This window comes from Miniopterus natalensis, chromosome 12 (genome assembly GCF_054644295.1).
Source record: "Miniopterus natalensis isolate mMinNat1 chromosome 12, mMinNat1.hap1, whole genome shotgun sequence".
In the NCBI taxonomy this organism is placed as follows: domain Eukaryota; kingdom Metazoa; phylum Chordata; class Mammalia; order Chiroptera; family Miniopteridae; genus Miniopterus; species Miniopterus natalensis.
This window is the reverse complement of record NC_142092.1, coordinates 22,624,326-22,645,092: the sequence shown is the minus strand read 5'-3', so window position 1 is coordinate 22,645,092 and position 20,767 is coordinate 22,624,326. Positions and strand designations below refer to the sequence as shown.

At 33.9% G+C, this 20,767-nt stretch overlaps 1 protein-coding gene and 1 pseudogene across 2 annotated transcripts in view; one reads left to right on the top strand and one right to left on the bottom strand.

Annotated features, from left to right (window-relative positions):
• Positions 1-1,298: 1,298 nt before the first annotated feature.
• Positions 1,299-20,767, bottom strand: part of PSIP1 (PC4 and SRSF1 interacting protein 1) — a 36,171-nt gene continuing 16,702 nt past the window's right edge. The window contains exons 5-16 of one of the 2 annotated variants that reach the window (XM_087822650.1): positions 19,676-19,780; positions 18,317-18,379; positions 14,828-14,924; positions 13,567-13,642; positions 9,831-10,059; positions 8,863-8,981; positions 6,193-6,248; positions 5,585-5,655; positions 5,276-5,377; positions 4,947-5,160; positions 3,589-3,694; positions 1,299-2,862 (exon numbers count right to left, since the gene is read on the bottom strand). In XM_087822650.1, the coding sequence (XP_087678776.1) occupies positions 2,802-2,862; positions 3,589-3,694; positions 4,947-5,160; positions 5,276-5,377; positions 5,585-5,655; positions 6,193-6,248; positions 8,863-8,981; positions 9,831-10,059; positions 13,567-13,642; positions 14,828-14,924; positions 18,317-18,379; positions 19,676-19,780 (1,299 nt within the window). In that variant the 3' untranslated portion in view covers positions 1,299-2,801. Of the gene's footprint in view, positions 2,863-3,588; positions 3,695-4,946; positions 5,161-5,275; positions 5,378-5,584; positions 5,656-6,192; positions 6,249-7,412; positions 7,533-8,862; positions 8,982-9,830; positions 10,060-13,566; positions 13,643-14,827; positions 14,925-18,316; positions 18,380-19,675; positions 19,781-20,767 lie in introns of those variants that run through there. The other variant, XM_087822652.1, reaches the window with a different exon arrangement.
• Positions 13,185-13,354, top strand: LOC148091793 (U4 spliceosomal RNA; annotated as a pseudogene).

Here is a 20,767-nt window from a genome sequence, read left to right as displayed (position 1 = left end):
GCTAACCTAACCAGGTTACTCCCAGAGTTTGCCAATGTATTACACAGGTCTCCCACCTTTCAAACAGGGATAAAACATACCTGTGTCAGGGATTTTGCAGGTGGAAATTTCAATATTAAACACAACATAGCTGAAGTTAAATATTTTATCTAATGAAAACATGAAAGTGTCATGAACTTGAATTAACCAACATTCTCTGTATTTAGAAATGAGTTAGATTTATATATAATAGTGGATAGAGTCATACACAAAATCACTGTCTAGAAAAGCAATGCCCATTTCCTTAAACATCTTTTTCAGGCTTCAGGGCTCTTTAAGGATAATTCGACCGTTCTCCCCATCACCTCACAATGTCTTTATCGCCTCTAAGGCTGGAGAATTATGCAACACAAATTTGAACACATTTCTGCCTATGTAGTAGGTCTTTTTAAGGTGTAATTCTGGATTTGCTATTTCCAATAGATCATCCTTTCTCTGACCAGTGGGACAAAATTGTTAGTGAAGAAGCCTTGGAAGCCCTGTAAAAGCCTTTGCTCTTGTGTAGGCCACCTCATCTTGACCTGGCATCTTCAACCAGGTAAGTGTGTGGGTACACTGCAATCAATTTTAGTATCCTACTGTTTGAAACCATGTGACATAATAGTATAAGGCTGAAGGGATTCCAGTCAAGCTGTTTACACACACAACATCTGATTCAGATGGCACTTCTGAAATTTTTCCAAAGCAACTGAAAAAACCAACAATTGATTCTGCTGAGTCATGCAGAACTTACTCTGTTAAAACATTATCCAAAAACATACCAAAAAGTGGATGTGGGGTGGGGAGGTCTAGCATTCTCATTTAAATTATCTTCTAAGTGACTTGTCCAATTGTGGAGTTTTGACCAAGTACAGAATTTAAATTGAGCCAATGCTCCTGAAAGTTATTACTTGTATGACTTTTTCTTAAGAGTTCTGAGAATTTGTGAATCGTTGACAGAAAAATTTCTGAAATGAGGATTGAGAGAGAGAAGGCACCTGTGTTTTAACACCATATAAATCAGAACTGGTTAGATAGAGCAAGGGAAATGGAAGATTCTGTCATTCTTGGTAAGCTACGTCAATCTGTTAGGTCACAGAAAAAAAGGGGTGAACCAAAAATAACATTTGCTTTATTTTTGTCATTTTGAGCTTATTGGTTTCCCTGTCTCACCAAACACAATCTCTATGATAAGTTAACTAAGATATTATTCCCTTGGAAACAAACCCAGAATTCCAACACATTTTTGTAAATAGTAAAGAAGTAATTTACTAGTACAGTTTGATAAAAAATTTTTTTAATCAAAACAAGTTTACATGTTGACACTTATGGCTTAACTAGAATAATCTGTCCAAATTTTAATTGTACTAAGGATCAAACAGATATAATAGCAAGAGTTCCCTCAAAACACTGGGATCTAGGTTCCATTGTAAGACCTCTTGAAATTAAAATTCCAACTACTGAAATAATTTAACTTTTCATCAATTGATGAAAACAAAATTATCCGAGCGGTCAAAACATGTAATGTGTGCCACATGCAAACACTTAAGTATTAAAAGCCTTCTTCTCCCCGTTTTCATAGTTTCAAAACAGTGTCTTTTAGCTACTGAAAAACACCAACTGACCTCATCAAATGATCTTAGAAATACTATTTGTTAAAAGTTAGCCTTAAATCTTTTGGGTTATTGGTTCACCCTGATTTAGTCCATATAAGTGAATGTATAGACTATCAAAAAACCACTCCTTTACTTTGTCTACTGCCTCAGAGCAACTAATGTTTCCACTTTTTTGCAGTCCTGTCACATGTAATTCCCTTCTGTTATAGCCATGTTTTCAAATAGGTTAGTTTCCTTATATATTATCTACTTTTATTTACTGCATAAGCATCATGGATTGTTTTCCAATTAAAAAAATACTCCTTAGTGACTTTCTTAATGAGTGTGACTTTTTAAAAAATTCAGAAATGTCTCAAAAATAAACTTTTATCATTTAGTTTTCAGTTTCAGCTACCAGTACCTGTAAAGGCTCTTAGATGGCTGAACCCTACAGTCAGATTCATTCCTATATACACCCACTCTGCTCCCTGTAGGAAGGTCATGTGACTTTGCTGAATTCTGAACCACAAAATTAAATTACCTTCTAAAGTTAACATGACTTTTGTACCTTGTGGAATTGTCAGTTGGATATCTAGTTGTCATACAAAAAGGCATACAGACCACACATTGTTACAAAGCAGCAGGATAATGTAGCACAATGTAGACAGATTAATTTTAGGTAGAAGGGAGTAATTATATAGTACTAACATTTTATCTACCATAAAAATGTATAACTTCTACAAAAACCACAAACAGTGAAAAGACAGTCTGGTAAATCCAAGATTTGTAAAAACTATGCACAAAACCCACAGTATCTGGGAAAAGAGGAAAGGTTTTATACAAGTAGCAGTTTCAAAAATTTAACTTTTTTCTACTATCCATTACACATTAACATACACACACAAATTGAAAATATGCTAAAACCAATGTCTTGAAAAGCAGTTCAATATTTCGTAAGTGAATTTTCCCTCACATTTACTGTATAATGTGGCTGTTAATACTGCACAAGTACAATTAAGCAATGTTTAATTACTTTTAAACAAAGATAAAGGGATTTTTCTCCCTAAAACAAGTTTTACACATCAAAACCTATGCTTATAAAAATTTAAAACTTTCAGCAGTCTAAATATTTCTAATGAAAACCATTACAAACTTCTCAAATGTTCTTTATATTCCAGGTATGTCAACCTAGTTATCTAGCGTAGAATCCTTCAGAGATATTTCAGTCTCTCTCTCTTCACTGGATGGCCTAAAGAAAGTGGGGAAAAAAGGTGCGACAACTAGGATTAGGGGATTTTAAAAAAAATTACCAAAGATTTAGAGTTACTATTTTTGGTTAGAACTATTATTTTACCATGTTCTATCTTCCCAAAAATACTCAGATCAAGCATAATATCTCAGGGAAGGATCATGGCTCAGGCCCTTTCCAGCTTTAAAATGAATTCTCGAAAGAACGTGAAAATGTTCTGCTTATGATACTAGCATATTACCATCCTTAATGAAAAGAGGGGATGATACACACACACGGACAGGTTTCCCTGAATTTCAGAATTAGAAGGGATGCTTGACTCCTAGTCCTGATACACAGTGGAACAAAGCAAGACTTGAGTCACTGGTTCCTTTATCTAGGGTGGGTATCATAATACAAAATAGTGAGATTCTAGATCTAATTTATTACCCTGTCACAAATCAAGTATGAACATAATAAGTCATTATTAAAGGTATAGTTAGTGAAATTAGTCCAAGAAAGAATATTTTTTAAAAACTGGATTCTTGCCTAGCTATTTATTCCCTTGTATACAGTGGCAAATTCACTGTAAATAGTTTTTTATGATTTTGCCTTTTTGATTTACATCTTGTTTCCTCAATCCAGGAACTGAATGATCAAAATATAATCTCCTATACAAATAACCTTGGAACAACGTGATTTAAAAATTAAACACACACATTACGACCCATTAAAACATGTCCTCACTTTTTCTTACTGCTGGCCTCATCTTTGCTTTCTTCATTGCTATCTCCATTATGTTGTGGTTGATTACTGTCTTGAGTGTCAGATCCTCCATTTAGAGTCTTTGAACCTTTAGAAGGATTCCAATGGAAAAAACTGTTACGTTCCTAATACTTTAAGATGTCCTCTAAAGATCAAAATAAAAATTAAAACATGGCCTGAAAATTCTAATACTTAATGTATTTTATCTGTAATCCTTAGGGTAGCTGAGTCACACAGTAAGAAGCAGGGTTGCTACACATATTTATGGGAATAGGAAGTAGATCATTTATCTGATTATTCTATTTGTCACTGTTATCAGGAACAGAGTGGTACAGCTCTTTGGAGGGTTATGCTTCATTCTATTTCTCAGGAAAAAAATGTGAAGCATAGTAAAATCTCATACATCATATTGGTGTTTTAGAACAAAAAAAATGTCAAAAATAGTACTTCCTAATTATTTTGTGTCCTATTACTAAGTAAACAGTAAGGGCTTCCATGTAAATCTTACTAACAAATCTCTGAGGACACCTATATAACATTCCCTAATAAATTGTGTAAAAAAAATCCAACTCCGTTTGAATGCTGGTTTCTACATTAAGCAGCTGCTGCTAAGATGTTTAATAACACGGAATTGCAGGAACTGGTAAATGGTACTGATTCTGTTTTAAGAGTCCATCACAGTTAACATCCTAAAATATTTATGGTTCAAATTGCATTATCTGGAATTTGCTTTAAAATAATCTTCAGGAGTGTCACAGAAAAACTTGATGGGGGTATACGACAGCAGTGGTCACTTATTGATAGCTGCTGAAGTTCGGTGATGGGAAGTTCATTTCTCTACTTTTGTGTAGGAAAGAAATTTTTCCTAATTTCAGTGAAGGGAATAACTACTAGTGCTGATCTTTGAACAACATGGGTTTGAACTGCAGTGTTTCAATAAATAGCTGTAAATATATTTTCTGTTTTAACAACATTTTCTTTCCTTCAGCTTACTTTATTGTAAGATGGTATATACTACATATACACATTTTGTGTTAGTTGACTGTTATCGTTAAGGCTTCCAGTCAGCAGTCAAAAGTTCTATGTAGATCTGAGAGCAAAGGGGGTCAGCCCCCCTAATGCCCACATTGTTCAAGAGTCATCTCTAACAGTCAACACTAGTATTTACTACTAATTTAAACTTGAAAAACAGAATCTAAAGTTGAGTATGTCACTATACTTTGCTAGGGGCAGAAGAGACCTTTTTGTAATTTAATGTAGATAAGGTATTAATGATACTTATCAAAGCCATTTTATTAAAACCAGTCCCAACAAAGAATTTATTATTGCCACATACATACCTGTTTGTTCCTTTTCTAACTTTTTGTTTGGCCCTTTCTTCCCTTGATCTTTGGTTTTATTTGCTTCCTCATGCTGTCTTTGTTCGGCAAGGGATTTATTCAGCACTTGTGTGATTACAGAATCTCCTTCACCAACCAAAAACATATTCTTAAACTTGTTATACAACATTGTAGACTTTTCCATGATAATCTGACTCACTTTGAATCGCCGTATCTGAGAAAACAAAATACACATTCAAATTATTTTCCTACTTGACTTTTAAATGTTACTTTTTAATGAAGTGGTTTTGAGGAAATTTAAAAAATCTGCATGACTTAAGATCACTTACTTTTTTTAGTGTTGTAATCATCTCTGTGTGTTTCTGAGCTTGCTGCATTGTGACCTGAAGTGAAGCGAGTTCATCCAAAGCCTCAATACATCTGTCCACATCCTTCACAAAACAGTAATTTTATAACTGTTAATTACCACAACCATTATAGTCTATTTTTAAAGATTACTTTTACAATTTCAAATAGCAAGGCAGTACAAAATAACCAGTGATAGTCCCTTTTATCTTAAGTTTATATACTTATAAAATCATGAGAAAATACGAAGCTACAAAAGCAGCACTGTATTTTTAAATGAGGTAAACACTTACAAGATTATCAATTTTGAGTGAATTTTTTATTTCAGCATGTATCCTTTGAAGTCGAGAATCCATTGATGTTTCTATAAATTAAAATGTGAAACAGTAAATAGTTTTCCCAAAACCAGTATTTCTGTATAACAAAGTATAATGGAAAGATTTAAATTTTTGTAAAATGTTCTTAGTAATCTGCCTACATCACTAAGAAGTTGTCCTGCCATTTTTAGTATTTGGTTTGGGAAAGGAACATTCATTATATAAGGGAAAAATCACCATAACTTCGTATTTCTAAAATAAGCAGTCTGCACCCAATAGACTCCTATTCTAATAAACACCTGCTTCACCTTTTCATATTTAATGGAAAAATATCTAGCTTTTGGCAATGTTACAAAAATTTGACTTAATCAGACAATGTGCTTTAAAATAATAAACGGGACTCCTAAGCAAGTTCACCGGATTATACTTACAGTACAGTGCAATGTATACAGAATCCATCAGGGATTTGAAAAAATGTATTTGTAGGACTTAAGAACATGAAATGACATTTCAAAACCTACATATAAAAAATTGTGTAACTTCCTATTGTAACTTGATACATCATAGAAAGTGAAATAACTAACCTCGCTTCTTCTCCACTTTCTTAACTTCTGGCTTCTTTCCTTCATCTTTATTCTGCCTATCAAATGTTAACACAGATATTTGAAAACATTGGAACTTTGTGACTGCATACCAAATGCTCACAATCCCTTATGTAAAAGTTAAATTTTTTTCCCTTTAAGATAGTAAATCAATAGCCTAGATCACAAGTAACTAATTCTTAGAACTCCACAATGCCATAGCATTAATTACTATAAATATAAGCAAAACTCAAAACTTGTAAAAACAATCTAATGTTTAATTTGGCATCACAAATAAAATTTCAATAGTCGCCATGGTGAAATTTTTTTCCGACAATAAATTGTGTATTGTTACAAGACCAGTATCAGGGCCAATGGACAAACAGGCCGTAATGAGAAGAGAATGTCTATAATTGTTTCATAAATTCCACATCACACTTACTTTAAAAAGTAACAAGTCATAAGACTGATTTAATTGTTCCCACATCTCCATAGGGTAATTTCAGGGGTTTGAAGTTCATTTCCACATTAATAGGCTGTTTTAAAGATAGTACTATTTTATAAAAATGTTTTTGCCAATATATCAAGTTTAGATGATATTCACTAACATTTACATATCATTTCACAAATGAAAAGGTACCATGTTACTGTAAATAACCATTTAAAAATCAATAATTATTAATTTCTAGTACCTTGGCTTGGAGTTTGAGCCTTATTATAAACCAATTCAAATAGACAAGAACAAAAAATGTCTAAAAATCAGGGTTATTTTTTTTAAAAAAAACTTTATTTTAAAATTTTGGTTACAGTTTCATTTTTATGTTCTTAACAAGGCTATGTTTAATCTCTCAGGATTAAAAAACAATTAAGATTCTAAAGAATTAAACAACAAAGGAATGTCAAGGGAAGGGCACAACTGCCCCATTATCTGGGGTATAATAGCTAATCCAGTTTAACACCTAACTTCAAAACAAAATTAATTTTTATATTTTCTAAATGAAATAATGTACAACCACCATCTTTTCAGCTTATTCTAATTTTCATACACAAAGCTTCATTTTAAGCTTGGAAAAAAACTTTTGCCAACCTTAGTATGTAGTGTGTACCTTACAGGAAATTTAACAATCATAACACAGTATTAATGCCATTAATGAAGTCCTCAATTTAGAATCTGGAACATTCTTCCATCAAAGGGGGGGAGGGGGAAATTCAGTCCAATGAGTCTGTCTCAAGATCTTCATCTCTTGTTTGCTCCACTTGTATTTTCTTTTCAGTAACTGGATTAATGCTTTGAGCCCAAAATGAGATATATTTTTTATTACTGTAGATTACATGTTGTTTGGCTGGGAATACAATACAATAAACTTTATTTTGCATAATGCATTTCACACAAGCTGCATCTGAAATGCTTTACAGAGCAAAACTGTCCAAGTACAAAGTTTTGTAATAACAGGAGAAGGAAAGAAAACACAAATATTAGAATTTGAGAAAGTTACATTCGGAGGACATTCAAAAAGAAACTGAAACACAAAGATAACTTTGGATTATTAAGGAAGGATTGGGCTAGATTTTTTACTAAGGAATGGCTAATTCTGTACCTTAATTTGGAGAGCACAATAAAGTTAAAAACAAACAATGCAACAACTTCTCAGTGAAAAGATTGAAAAAGACAGGAAGAAAAAAATAACTAATATTAACAGAAATGGTCAAAGTCTAGTCTAACAGGTAAGAGGGAGTAACACTTCTGAGCTTTACATCAGTTTTTATTACTCCCTCAAGCAGCTGAAACTGCTTATGTAGCCTCAAAACTAAGAAAGCAAATAGTCAAATGCTATACTTGTAAAGAAAAACTTGGCTTACAAATGTATAAAGAAAAAGTACAAAATTGTTTAAGAGTACTTTAAAGAAGTTCACTGCTTATCACTGTCTGTCTTAGTGACCTAGAGCATGTTTTTAAAATCACCTCATTAAAAAAAAGTTGTCAGAATAATGCCAAAGAAATGTTTTTCAGAGAAAGAACTCAGAAGTGACAGTCTAACGATAACTAGGAAAACAAATGTAACACATGAAGCCTAATTATCATTGCCATTGCTATTTTCCTTCCAATAAAATTATTTCATAGAATAAAATTAAAGGGGGGGAATTCCCTGTGTTAAGGATATAGTTTATCTTCAAGGATGGAAACTTCAAGAGAAATCAGCTTTGAACTTGATTTATATTACGTCTAATGCAAACCCGGTCAGCCTTTAGATTTACTTTTACTGGCTTTTGGGTTTCAAATTGTGCTTCTGTTATTTTTGCTGGTCTTTTGAGGGAGGCTTGCTGGTGGTATGACAAGGATATTTTTTCATTCCACTCTTTCTGTATTTAACATTATAAAATAGAGGATGAAGGCATTTTCTACAAAGCCACTAACAGTTCTTATTTGCACTTTGAGTTTAAATTAAAAATAATTCACAGGGTGATTACCCTCAGTGAACTTCATCCTCTTACTCAGAGAAGAGGGAGCCTGAAACATGATTGTCATCATATACTGAAGATGTTTTCCTATGACATGGGAAAAGGTATTTCTTTAAAAGGCTTCTTACGGTCTGGAAAATGAGACTCTATTGTTTAAAAATGTCATGCTAGCTTTAGAAAGAAATAAAAATTTAGAATAAAAAAGATACTTACTGCTCCGTTTCCATTTGTTCCTCTTGCTTGCGTTTTCTATCTGCTGCTTCTTTCTCATGCTGGCCTTTCAGCATATTCCTTCTATGAGCAGTCTGAAAGTTTCTTCCACCTTTTCTCTTCTGTTTTGATAATTAGGATGGATTTAATCTCAGAATTACATATGTTGTTGCTAAATTTAACTTTTCCTTGATGATTTTGGGAATTAAAATCTATTTTCTGCACTGCTATAAGAGTGATGTCCTTTGCTCAAAATCAAGTGTGTATGTCAAGCTATTTGCCTCTACATTGATTTTGACTTCAGTACCTGCTGACAACTACACTGTTCAACCTATCCAATTTGAAATTCTTGGCTTCTAAAGTATTAATCATATGAAAATAGAAGATCTATACAACCTGGGTCTACAGACCTCCAAAACTATACACAGAAAAGGATGCATAGCTTAATGAAATTCCTAAGCAACTATGACACCCAAATAAAAGTACTACCGATAAAATGTAGAGAGTAGGCACTGAAGAGTGGTAAGATTTTCATTGCGGCAAGTAACAAAAATCTATATATAAATGTACACCTTTACATCTGCCTTCACTGATTACAGCCCATTTGGCTTAAACTCTCCTTTCCTAGCTCTTCTACATACGTGGGGTTATTAGACAGATCATGTATCTTAGAAATGTATACTTGAAATCTACACGATCCTATTAACCAATGTCAGCCCGCTAAATTTAATTTTAAAAGAAGTTTATAACACAATATCCATATCATAATGTTGAAAAGGTAAGATAAATTTAGAATGTACAAAAAATTATTAAGTTTAAAATACGCTTGCAGCTAATTCAAGTTTATTCAGAAAGGTAAAGAAATTCAGTTTAACTTTTAATCACATTTATAGGCCTTCTCAAAGATACTGAGTTTAATAAGAGCTGTATATTAAACTAAAAACCAGCATTTGACAGTTAAAATATTCTACCTTTTCACCTTCTTGATCATCTCCTTCATCTTCAGAATCAGAGGTTGATGTAACCCCTGTTTTAGCTAAATTTTTCCTTTTAGATTCAACTTCTTTCTTCCCCTCTTTTTTGTCTGGCTCTTTTCTTGGCTTATCTTCTTCCTTCTGGCCCTCTTCATCCTTTTTAAGCTGCTTTTTAGGTTGTTTTTCCTCTTGCCCCTTTTTCTTACTTTTGTCTTCTTCAGTTACCCTATTTTAGAGAATTCAACAGTGGAAAATGAACTTTTATGTATCATTAATACTCATCATTCAACCAAATTCTCCCAGTCCAATCAGTATTTTAGAAAACAATAACCTATACTTTTCATTTAAAAACATTTAAAATATTTGTAAGCAAAATTTACTGTAAAGTCTCTCATCCAATCCCAAAAGGAAAAAGATACAAAAATTATAGTGGCATTGGGGTAACAGAAAAGTGAGCCCTGCCCCCTGCTTTTTTTTTTTATATAAATTTTTTATAATGTGACTCATTCACTGAAAAAAAAATAAAAATCAAGTATTATCTTACTTGCCGAGTTACCATTTTCTTGACTCTGGGGATATAGCAGTGTGTAAGATGGGTGAGATACCTAGATCTTTTGAACTTAATATATGTTTAAAAAGTAGACACACTGGGGAAAATACAGTTGCAGAACTGAGTTGCATATGATCAAATACGGTCGTTTTAGAATTAAAAGTAGTCTCTGCAAGGTAAAAGGCTCCCCACTTAAACATAAAAACTATATGGCCAGTTAAGTGTAATATCAAACAGTGCTGAACTCCCTATCCCTAGCAATATCAGCATTCCCATCAGCACTGGATTTCACAGACATCACTAAAACAAGTCAAACTACTGAAATTGCTCAATAATCCTAACATACCATTGGATGGTATTTATGCTAATTAGAACAACAGAAAAAGATGAGTATGGTCTAACAGGTCTAGAAGAATCAAATGATACCAACGCTAACCACAAAATTTATGGTGTGTATGTATATATAGATATTCAACTAAAGTACAAAGAAATACAACTTGAAGTGTGGGTGAGCTGTTTAAAGACAAACCTTTTTACTGTTTAAGGAATTTTATTGAAATTTTCACATTACACAATTACATCAATGAATCTGAAAGCTGGAAGGGACCTCAGATCATCTAGTGCAACCCATCCCATTTGACAGATGAAAAAAATGATGATGCAAAAGGTCAATAATTAGCCCAATAACCTACCAGACAGCTGCTTCCTTGAACCCTTGAGATTAGTAAATTGGAAAAGAAAAAAAATTATTCTCTCTTTAGAAATTTTTGTCATAGAACTATCATTAGGTATGCTTATTTTCAAATGTCAAATGGATTTCTTCCTTTTAATCATTGGAAGAAAAAGCATGAAATAAAATTATTTAACTTCAGTATTTCCACGAATGTGAATATTTTGATAATAATCAATTTCATTGAGATGGAAAGAGTAAAATATAAAAAGCATTTTCATGTCTCTTCCACTCTCTCTTAAAAATCACTGCGAAAAACATCCTCAGATGAGGATTAACCAGAAAAGGGAGTATCTGTAAATGGGATGGATCCTAGGAATCTTAACATGCAGTGGAATACCTACAGCTGTTTTTAAAGAAAAAAGGATTAGAAGTGTATCATAAAACCGTAAGAAATAGATTATTTCAAGGTTTTATGAACAGTATCAGAGCAGAGAATTCCCATAAATGTAATGATCACTGCTTTATTTTACCAAAACGTAAAATATGTGACCTGGCTTTGAGGCTGGGAAACTGAACTCTAATATATTATTATACAATGGGTAAAACTGGTAAGAAAATATATTCAGTGCACTTCTGGCTTTGGGTAAAGAGGTTTCAAGATAGAATGCTGGGATCTTGTGTTGTTACCAAGATAAAATCAATAGGGTACTTCAGGAAATAAATGAATTCAAAAAAATAGGAAGACGAAGGAGAACTTAAAAATTCCATGCATTTCAGTGTTGAAAGTCACCTCCATCCTGTAAAAGATTTTCAAATTCAAAGACTCGGTCAAAGATGCAATCAAAGATAAGCTGCCAGCCTTTCCTTAAGAATTCAAATTTGAAGCCCGGCCGGACGTGGCTCAGTGGTTGAGCGTTGACCTAGGATCCAGGCGATCGGGGTTTGATTCCCGATCAGGGCACATGCCTGGGGTTGTGGGCTCGATCCCTAGTCGGGGGCGTGCAGGAGGCAGCCAATCATGACTCTCATCATTGATGTTTCTATCTCTCCCTCCCTCTCCTTTCCTCTCTGAAATCAATAAAGACATTAAAAAAAAAAAAAAAAAAAAAAAAAAAAAGCAAATTTGGCTACCTTAATACTTCAGGTGGACAAATGGTTTTAGGAAAAAGAAAGCAAGGTATGGGTTCTCAGGAAAACCTTTAAACTCAAAGTGCCTGTAATTAAGTATAAAGAGATAAGCATGTCTGGGAAGTCTTGAGGGAGACCGCACTGCACATAAAACTGACTAGAATGCAACAAAGACATACACACTAACAAAGTATTATTATTAAAAATGACACTAGCCTACATCAAAATAAAGTAATTGAGATCTAAAAAGGAACCCTGGGCCCCTAATTTCTCATAGTCTGAAAGCAGACAGAAGTTCTCAACTGGAAAGGAGGGTAACATTCTCCAATGACCATTTCAGATGCAACTCAGAATAATGAGGGAAAAAAAAAAAAAAAAAAAAGCACAGAACTCTCAGGGGAATCAGTCAAAAAGCCATGGAGAGAAATTGACTAGGAAGATACTCTCAGGGGAAAAGGGGGCCTAATCAAGGGAACATTTCTTATATCTAAAATAGGGGGATCTCACAGTATGTTCCCAGCATAATTTCATATTTCCTACGAACAATGCTGTGTACCTCTTAAAACCTTTCCTTTCCAAATGGGAGTATTTATTGTGGTTCCCTATCACAGATCTACATGGGTGTCTAAAGGAGAGAGGGGAGCAGATAACTTGTGTTTTCAGTTCCTAAGTCTCCAGAGCAAGGCCTTATGTTGATCATGAAAAGCTAGATTTTGTACACAGATCTAAGGGTGGGGATGAATGAGTTTTGGTATGTTTTAAAACAAAAACTCACCTGCATATGTACCTAACTTAATTTCACTACAGTAGTTAAAACTATGTTGTAATTTTGTGCCACTATTTTTGAGAAAACAGCTTAGCATTAAAATGAAACACCTTAAATATATTTTGGTTGAAAAGTCCCAACTCTCCAGTCTTCTATAACTAAAATTCATTCAAAACATTGAAAATCTATTCTTAAGTGATATATTACTCACTTGAGCATTCTCTATAAAATCCTAGCTTTGCGCAGTGGCAGTATCGTAGCCAATGAGGTTTATCCGAGGCATGATTATTGCTAAAATCTTTAAACACAATAGGTACAAAAAGTCTTGTCCTCTTTGTCTTCATATACATTGCAAATTCCTTCAAAAACACTTTGTCTAAAATTTCCTTAAACATACCATTTTGCCCAAATCCCCTATTACAGATTTTATCCTGCATTATCTATCTATGTATCAGTTTTTAATTTTTATGTAATGAAAAACTACAACAGTTTTCCTCATAATTTTTAGAAAAATAGAACAAATATCCTATAAAACTGGTAAAAATGCAGAGAGTTTTGCTTAAAGTCAAATATCTAATTTATTATATAACTATTTATACATTAAAAATGAACTCACATGTCACTCTCTGAAGGACAGGTCTGTTTTACCATTTTGGGTCTGCCTCTTGGTTTTGGAATCTTGACTTCTGTAGCTAACATTCACAGGAAAAAAAAAACTGTGACTACCAGCTTTCCCTTCAAATGTAAATCTCACATATCAAGATTACAAATGATATACAGGGGTGGGCAAAAGTAGGTTTATTGATGGCAATAAAGAACTCTGTGCCTGCCCAGCTGGTGTGGCTCAGAGGTTGAACATCAACCTATGAACCCGGAGGTCACGGTTTGATTCCCAGTCAGGGCACATGCCAGGGTTTCGGCTCAATCCACAGTGGGGGCGTGCAGGAGGCAGCCGATCAATGACTTTCTCATCATTGATGTTTCTAGTTCTCCTTCCCTCTCTCTGAAATGAATAAAAACATTAAAAAAAGAATTCTGTGCCAGAGTGCTTGAATATAGCAAGTAGACTACGAAACTACACCTAAGTGCACTGTGACATACTTTTCAGTTAATAAAGCTATTATAATAATCATAACCATACAAACAACTATAAACCTACTTTTGCCCACCCCTGTTAGAGTATTAGTGGTTTATTAGAGATACAAATATTTTAAGTTTTAAAGATAATATACCCCAGTGGTAAAAAGGAGCAATGGCTGAAAATTTGGAGAGATTAAAGTAATTTTCAATTTGTCCTTAGTATGGCTGAGAGGGCTTAAAAGAACATCCTTCACTGTTGTTTTAACAGAGTATCGCAAAATTATGATAGTTGTATTTCTATCCAATATTCATATACATACTACAATATCATATATATGATGCACACCTTTAAAAATTGTATCGGAATTTAGTGCTGATGACAGCTGCATAATGTAAAGGTTCTAAACAAAGAATGCAATAATTTAAAATATTAATAACGACTCAAATGCTTTTTCTCTTGCTTTCATTATGACTCCATTTGAAGCTTATGCTCTAAATATGCTCTAAAGTAAGAGATAAAATAAACCCATCACCATGTAATTTAAACCCCACCACCGCCTCATTTGCCACTATTAGGGAAAATATAATAGGGATAAAACAGAAAATGAAAAGTCCCAAGCAATCATTTCAAATTTAAATACTTCATTAACAGAGCAGAAACTAAGCTGATCTCCTAATACTTGTATATTATACATAACCAGTTACCTGTCCAACTATTCCAAAGTATCTGAGGCACAACACTTAAATGATCTGTAACATTAATCATAAGCCAAAGTTTTAAACATTAATAATCCTACCTGCAGGTCGTCCTCTTTTAGGACTCACTTTTAGATTAGCAGATGCTGTTGCTGTTGTCACTACTCCTGCCTCCTCGGGTTCTACTTGCTTTTCTGCCTGAATCACAAAGATTTAATTAACTTATTTAGCAAATAGTAGGCATTCCAAGTTCTAGTCAATGGCCAAAATATACCACTGTAAGATAACAAATTCAAGTATAAGCATAATTTCCATATGCTATTTTTCAACAGCTGACTCATCAAATGAGATCCTCAAACTTAGCTTATAATTCTACTGAAAAATTCTGAGAAACAAAAACTTCACTTTTTAGATATTCTCAACCTAAAAAAGTCATTTGGAAAAATAAAGGTAATACTCTCAGCACAACAGTGACCACAGTATAATGTAATTACACTGTAACAGCCCATGCGTTGTTTATAAATGTACTTTAAATATCTAAAAATGCTAACACTTGCCCTAGCTGGTTTGGCTCAGTAGTTAAGTGTTAGCTAGCGGACAAAAGGGTCCCGGGTTCAATTTCAGTCATTTTCGACCTCGGCTGCAGGCTCAATCCCTGACAACCAATCCACGTGTCTCTCTCACATCGATGTCTCTCTCTCTCTCTCTCTTTCTCTCTCTCTCTCTGTAAAGCAATGGAAAAAATATCCTCAGGTGAGAATTAAAAAAAAAAAAAAATGCTAACACCTTACACTATGTACTTATAACAAAGAACCCCAGTTAATAGTCTAACATTAGAAAAGGCAAGAAATTAAACACTGATATTTATTTTTAACTTTCTTAATATGTGCATTTTATTTTTGAGCTGAGATCTGTTATTCTTTTTTTTTTTTAAATCCTAACTTGAGGACATGCTTAGAGAAAGAGGGAGAGAGAAACATCCACCAATTGCCCTCCTTATGAACCCTGACAGGGAATGGAACCCACAACCCCTTGGTGTACATGACGACGCTCAACAAACTGAGCCACTCAGCCGGGCTGAGATCTGTTATTCTTATTTTCCATAAAGGGGGATTTACTACCATGTAGAAAATAAGAAATCCCAATGACTCTTTGCAAACTATAGTGCCCCCAGGAAACAACAGCCCCAAATGAGAATCAATTTAATTGATTCAAGTATTTGAGTAGAACAAAGGTTAGGAACCATTAATTAGAAAGGAAGTACAATCTTGATCATAACAGAGAAGGGAAGAAACAGTGAAGAGAACAGAGAAGGATGGGAGAAACAAACACTATGAGCTGCTTCCCCACCTCCGATTACTTAGAATTCAACATTAACTAGATCAACAAAAATAAAGGCAATAAAGCAAAAACAAGCACAATCCAATCTTATTGATGAAAAAATTAAAAAAAAATCTTTTAATCAACAATCTGATTTGCGAACATTTATGATATAATGCTCAATACTGGTAAGGTTGTGGAGAATCATTCATATATTGATCACTGATGATCAATAAACTGGTAACACCTTTCTGAAAGAATATCTTTATGAATGAACACTGGCAATAAAAAATATGCAAATCTGACTCAGCAATCCCACTAAGAGTTTATCCATTTCTTGTTAGTTTTTTAAACATTAATTTTGCTTTTATAATTGGAATATAATGCAAATAATAAGCATTATTAAAAGTCAATAAACTCATCTAACATAACCCTTGAATTGTTTTCAAGGAAACAGTTCCTAATAAACATTAGCTCAGGTTGCATTTCTAGAATTTTAAGCATTTACAAACCACATACCCCTATACCCCAATCCTGATTCAGTAACTCTGGGGTAGGGAGTCAGGCTGCTGTGTTTTCACCAAGCTCCTCAGATATCAAAGACTGAGATCTCAAGACTATGAGAGCTCTTTTCCTTTTCACTGAGGCATTAAGAGGGCAAAAGTTCTCAAAAATTCATTTCAAACTGATAAGTCTTCCGTTCAAAATAAAACCTCTTCACTTATACTTTCTTCATTTGCAAATACATCAAGACATAAGAATTTACAGGTAGAATGGATCTTTTGAGGAGATACTAATAAGAGGTAACAAGTTCATCAATAACTAATACCATAAATAAAAATAACACTAATCCTAAGCAAAAAAACAGCTCTACCATGGACATGTTTTTTAAGTTATGGCAAAATTGTTCAAGTAAAATCCATTCCTCATGACAATAAAATCAAAGAATAAGAAATATTTCACCCAGAGAAAAGACTATTATTCCACATACACATGTATTTTTATTTTAAATGCTAATATCCTAATTTCTCCTGCATTTTACTTCATCTCACTGAAACCTATAACCCTTTGACACATTTTCTCTCCATTTATTACCGCACTTTCTAGCTTTACTCTATCATCTACTACTCCTCCCACCCCCCATGGGACCAATATTTCTAGGTATTCTCCAGTCTGTTTTGCTGCACCTGTCCCACAAATCTCCAACAGAGGATTACTATAAAACTCTACTTTCCCTGCTCTATTATTCTTTGCTGCTGAGCCCTCCTGAAAAAAATTACACAAACATGCATTCACTTTATACAATCTCAGTTGGGATCTCAAAGCCACCTATTAATCCTTTACCCTGTCTTTTTGTGTCCCTTTCCCTCTAGCTTTATGGTCTGGTAATCTGAAATGCAGTATTCAAAATGCTTGAAATGAAATCTCTATGCCTCTGTATATATTATTCTAATTGCCTCACATGCCCTTCCTGTTCATCTGCCCGACAAAACTGTATCTTTGGCATATAACAAACAGCCTGGGACAAAAATAGGTCAGAAAAGGTGTGAAGAAAAACTTCATATAGGGAAGAAACTCACATTAGTTAAAAGCATACAATGTACCTATCCTAAACTGTCAGTCTCATTTCATGCAACAATTTTCTGAGAACGACATAATAAGGGACAACTTTTATTAGCACTTGCTATGTACCATGATTTATTACGAGTATTACATGTGTTAATTCACTGAATTCTCTCAACAACCTCAGGAGTGTATATATTATCCATTTTACATATAAACTTGAAACAGCATCATTAAAAGGAATAAAAATTGGTTCACTTTATTTTCTTTACCGTTCAACTTATTTTAAGGATGCTGTATCTATGAAAAGAAAAGAGTTTTGCCCTGGCCAATGTACCTCAGTTGTTTGGAGCATGCGTCCAATGCACCAAAGGGTTGCAAGTTCAATTCCTAGTCAGGGCACATACCTAGGTTTCAGGTTTGATCGCAGGTTGGGGCATATATGGGAGGCAACCAATCAATGTTTCTCTCTCTTACATTGACCTTTCCCTCTAAAATCAATGAAAACATATCCTCAGGTGAAGATTAAAATTCAAAAAGAAAAAGGAAACAGTTCTGTTAAGTAAACAAAGCCTACCCTTTAAAAAATTAAAGGATTTAGCGTAAAAGGGAAAATTTAAAGGTAAGGTTTCATTATATATATCTACTTTTCCTTAAACCAACTAAAAAATTATTTTCATATCCCTGTGGTTAAGCAGTAAAATTACCTTTCTCTTTCTTCCTCTTCTGGCAGCTTTTGGAGTGGTTATGTCAATTGCTTTAGTCACATCCTAGAAAAAAATACAAATGAAAGAAAATAAATTTTGCCAAGATTGAAAGAAGAAGGCTTTTTTAAAATTTATTGTTCAAAGTATTACAGATGCCCCCCCTTTTTCCCACTGAACCTGCCACCCTGCCCTGCCTGTGCCTCCCCCCTGGCCTTCATTACACTGAAAGGAAATTTCTTAAACTAAAAGTCACAAGCACATTTCACTAAAACTACTAGGGAAATTTGTTTTTGCTTCTCCAACCTTTGAAATTACAAACATTAAAAGTCTTAACATTATCGTTGTAATGTCAAAGTAACAGCCAGTATGCTTGTCAAAAAGAAAAAATTCTTTCCTTAGATCAAATCTAAAAGGCACACCTGTTAGTACATCAGTAAGTTTATATATTTAAATTTATAAAACTACTTTTTCTATAGTAGAGTTCTGAATTTTAAGAGGTGACTGGGACTTTGGAGATCATCTAATAACCATATTTCATGAGGCCTAGAAGAGCTAAATGAATCTCCTCACTCAAAGATTATCAAATACAGTTAGAAATAAACCTAGGTTTTTAAAAATGAGCCTTGACCTATGATCAAGGAGACTGCAGCTGATACCCAGTCATGGCATATGCCCAAGTTTTGTGCTTCATCCCCGGAGGGGGCCTGCAGGAGGCAGCCAATCAATGACCCTCATCATTGATACCCCCCCCCCCACCGCTCCCTTCTTCTCTCTGAAATCAATAAAGATATATTTTAAAAAATTAAAATAAAATAAAAATCCAGTTCAATGCCCTTTCCAGCACATCCATCACACAATACCTTACTTTAAAAATATTTCTAACAAATAGTAACCCACTCTCCGATAGCTGGACCTCATATTTTGCACAGCAAAATAACTTCAAATAAAAACATCTAGCCCAGCTGGGCATGGCTCAGCGGTTCACCATCGACCTAGGATCCAGGAGATCGGGGTTCGATTCCCAGTCAGGGCACATGCCCGGGTTGCGGGCTCGATCAATGACTCTCTCATCATTGATGTTTCTATCTCTCTCTCTCCCTCTACCTTCATCTCTCTGAAATCAATAAAGATTTAAAAAAACACACCAAAAAAACAAAAAAATCTACACATCTTCAAGATGCAAAAATTATTTTACAATACAGTATTTAATAATTACACACGGAAATAAGTCTTAAATATTCATTCATTATCCAACTACTTTAAAGATTACTTTCTACTTTGCGATCAAGTAATCGTCTCATTTTACAATTTCTTCCTTTCAACAAAATGGGTTTAGAATACAAGAGAAATTAAACATACCTCATTGCTGGCTTTTTCTTCATGGTCAGTATCTTCCTTTGAAACACTAGTTTCTTTTTCTTCAACTTCAACATCAGATGATGCATTTGATTGTTTAGCTGATGCCTATGAACAATTACTCAATTGTATTAATTTCACAAAATAAGATGTTTACCAACCTTAAATTTACCAATGAGAAATCAAAAGCCTCTCTGTAAGTTAGAAAAGTACCCTCAATTTCTGTTCCACAGAGCACTTTTAATATATACAATTTTAAAACAGTTTTAGTGCTATAATTTCTTTAGAAATGTCCTACAAGGTATTACATTCCTGCAACTGAATATATACAAGTGCAGAGAATAAAATATTGAGGCTGAAATACCATTCTGATATTCTAACCAACAAATACCCAACAAGACAAAATATATTTTGATTTAGAACAGCACAGACCTACACTGTATTCAATTACTGTAATATTCTGGAGAGAAGCTTAACTATGTACTCTAAGACATACCATCTTACCTTTATTTAAACTCTGATTGATCTATAACTCAAAATTAGTTTACATAAAATGCAGACTCCCAATATTCAAACTTAAGTGATTCTGATTTAACAGGTACTGAGTGAGAGTCCAGTAATCACCATTAAATTGTGAAAGTAACCTCAGGTGATAGATACTTAAGCAGGTGATCTAGAGGCCTAGACTTTAATACCAACTAAAAAGATGAATAACAGAGGCAACACAGTCCACACTGGGAGATGAGGGTAAGCACAGATCTACAGGATGATGGATAGCATTATAAACCAAACTGTGCCCCTTTCCAGCTCTGTTCCCTTTGGCAAGTCTTTTAAGTTGTAAACCCATTTCCTCTTCTGTAAGAAAAGGCAATGCTCATAAACCTCAAAATTATTATAAAGTTATAACAACAACAAAAAGTGAAAATGCCCCCAAATTACTTACAGCACTAGAGAAATTTTTATAAATGATGATGGCCAATTTTTTTGCTTGTTTGTTATTTAAGTTTGGGTATCACTGCCTTCCCTACACTCTAGAAATGTGCCACTGGGGATGTATTTGGGCCAGGAACACAGTACATCACACCAGCACAATCA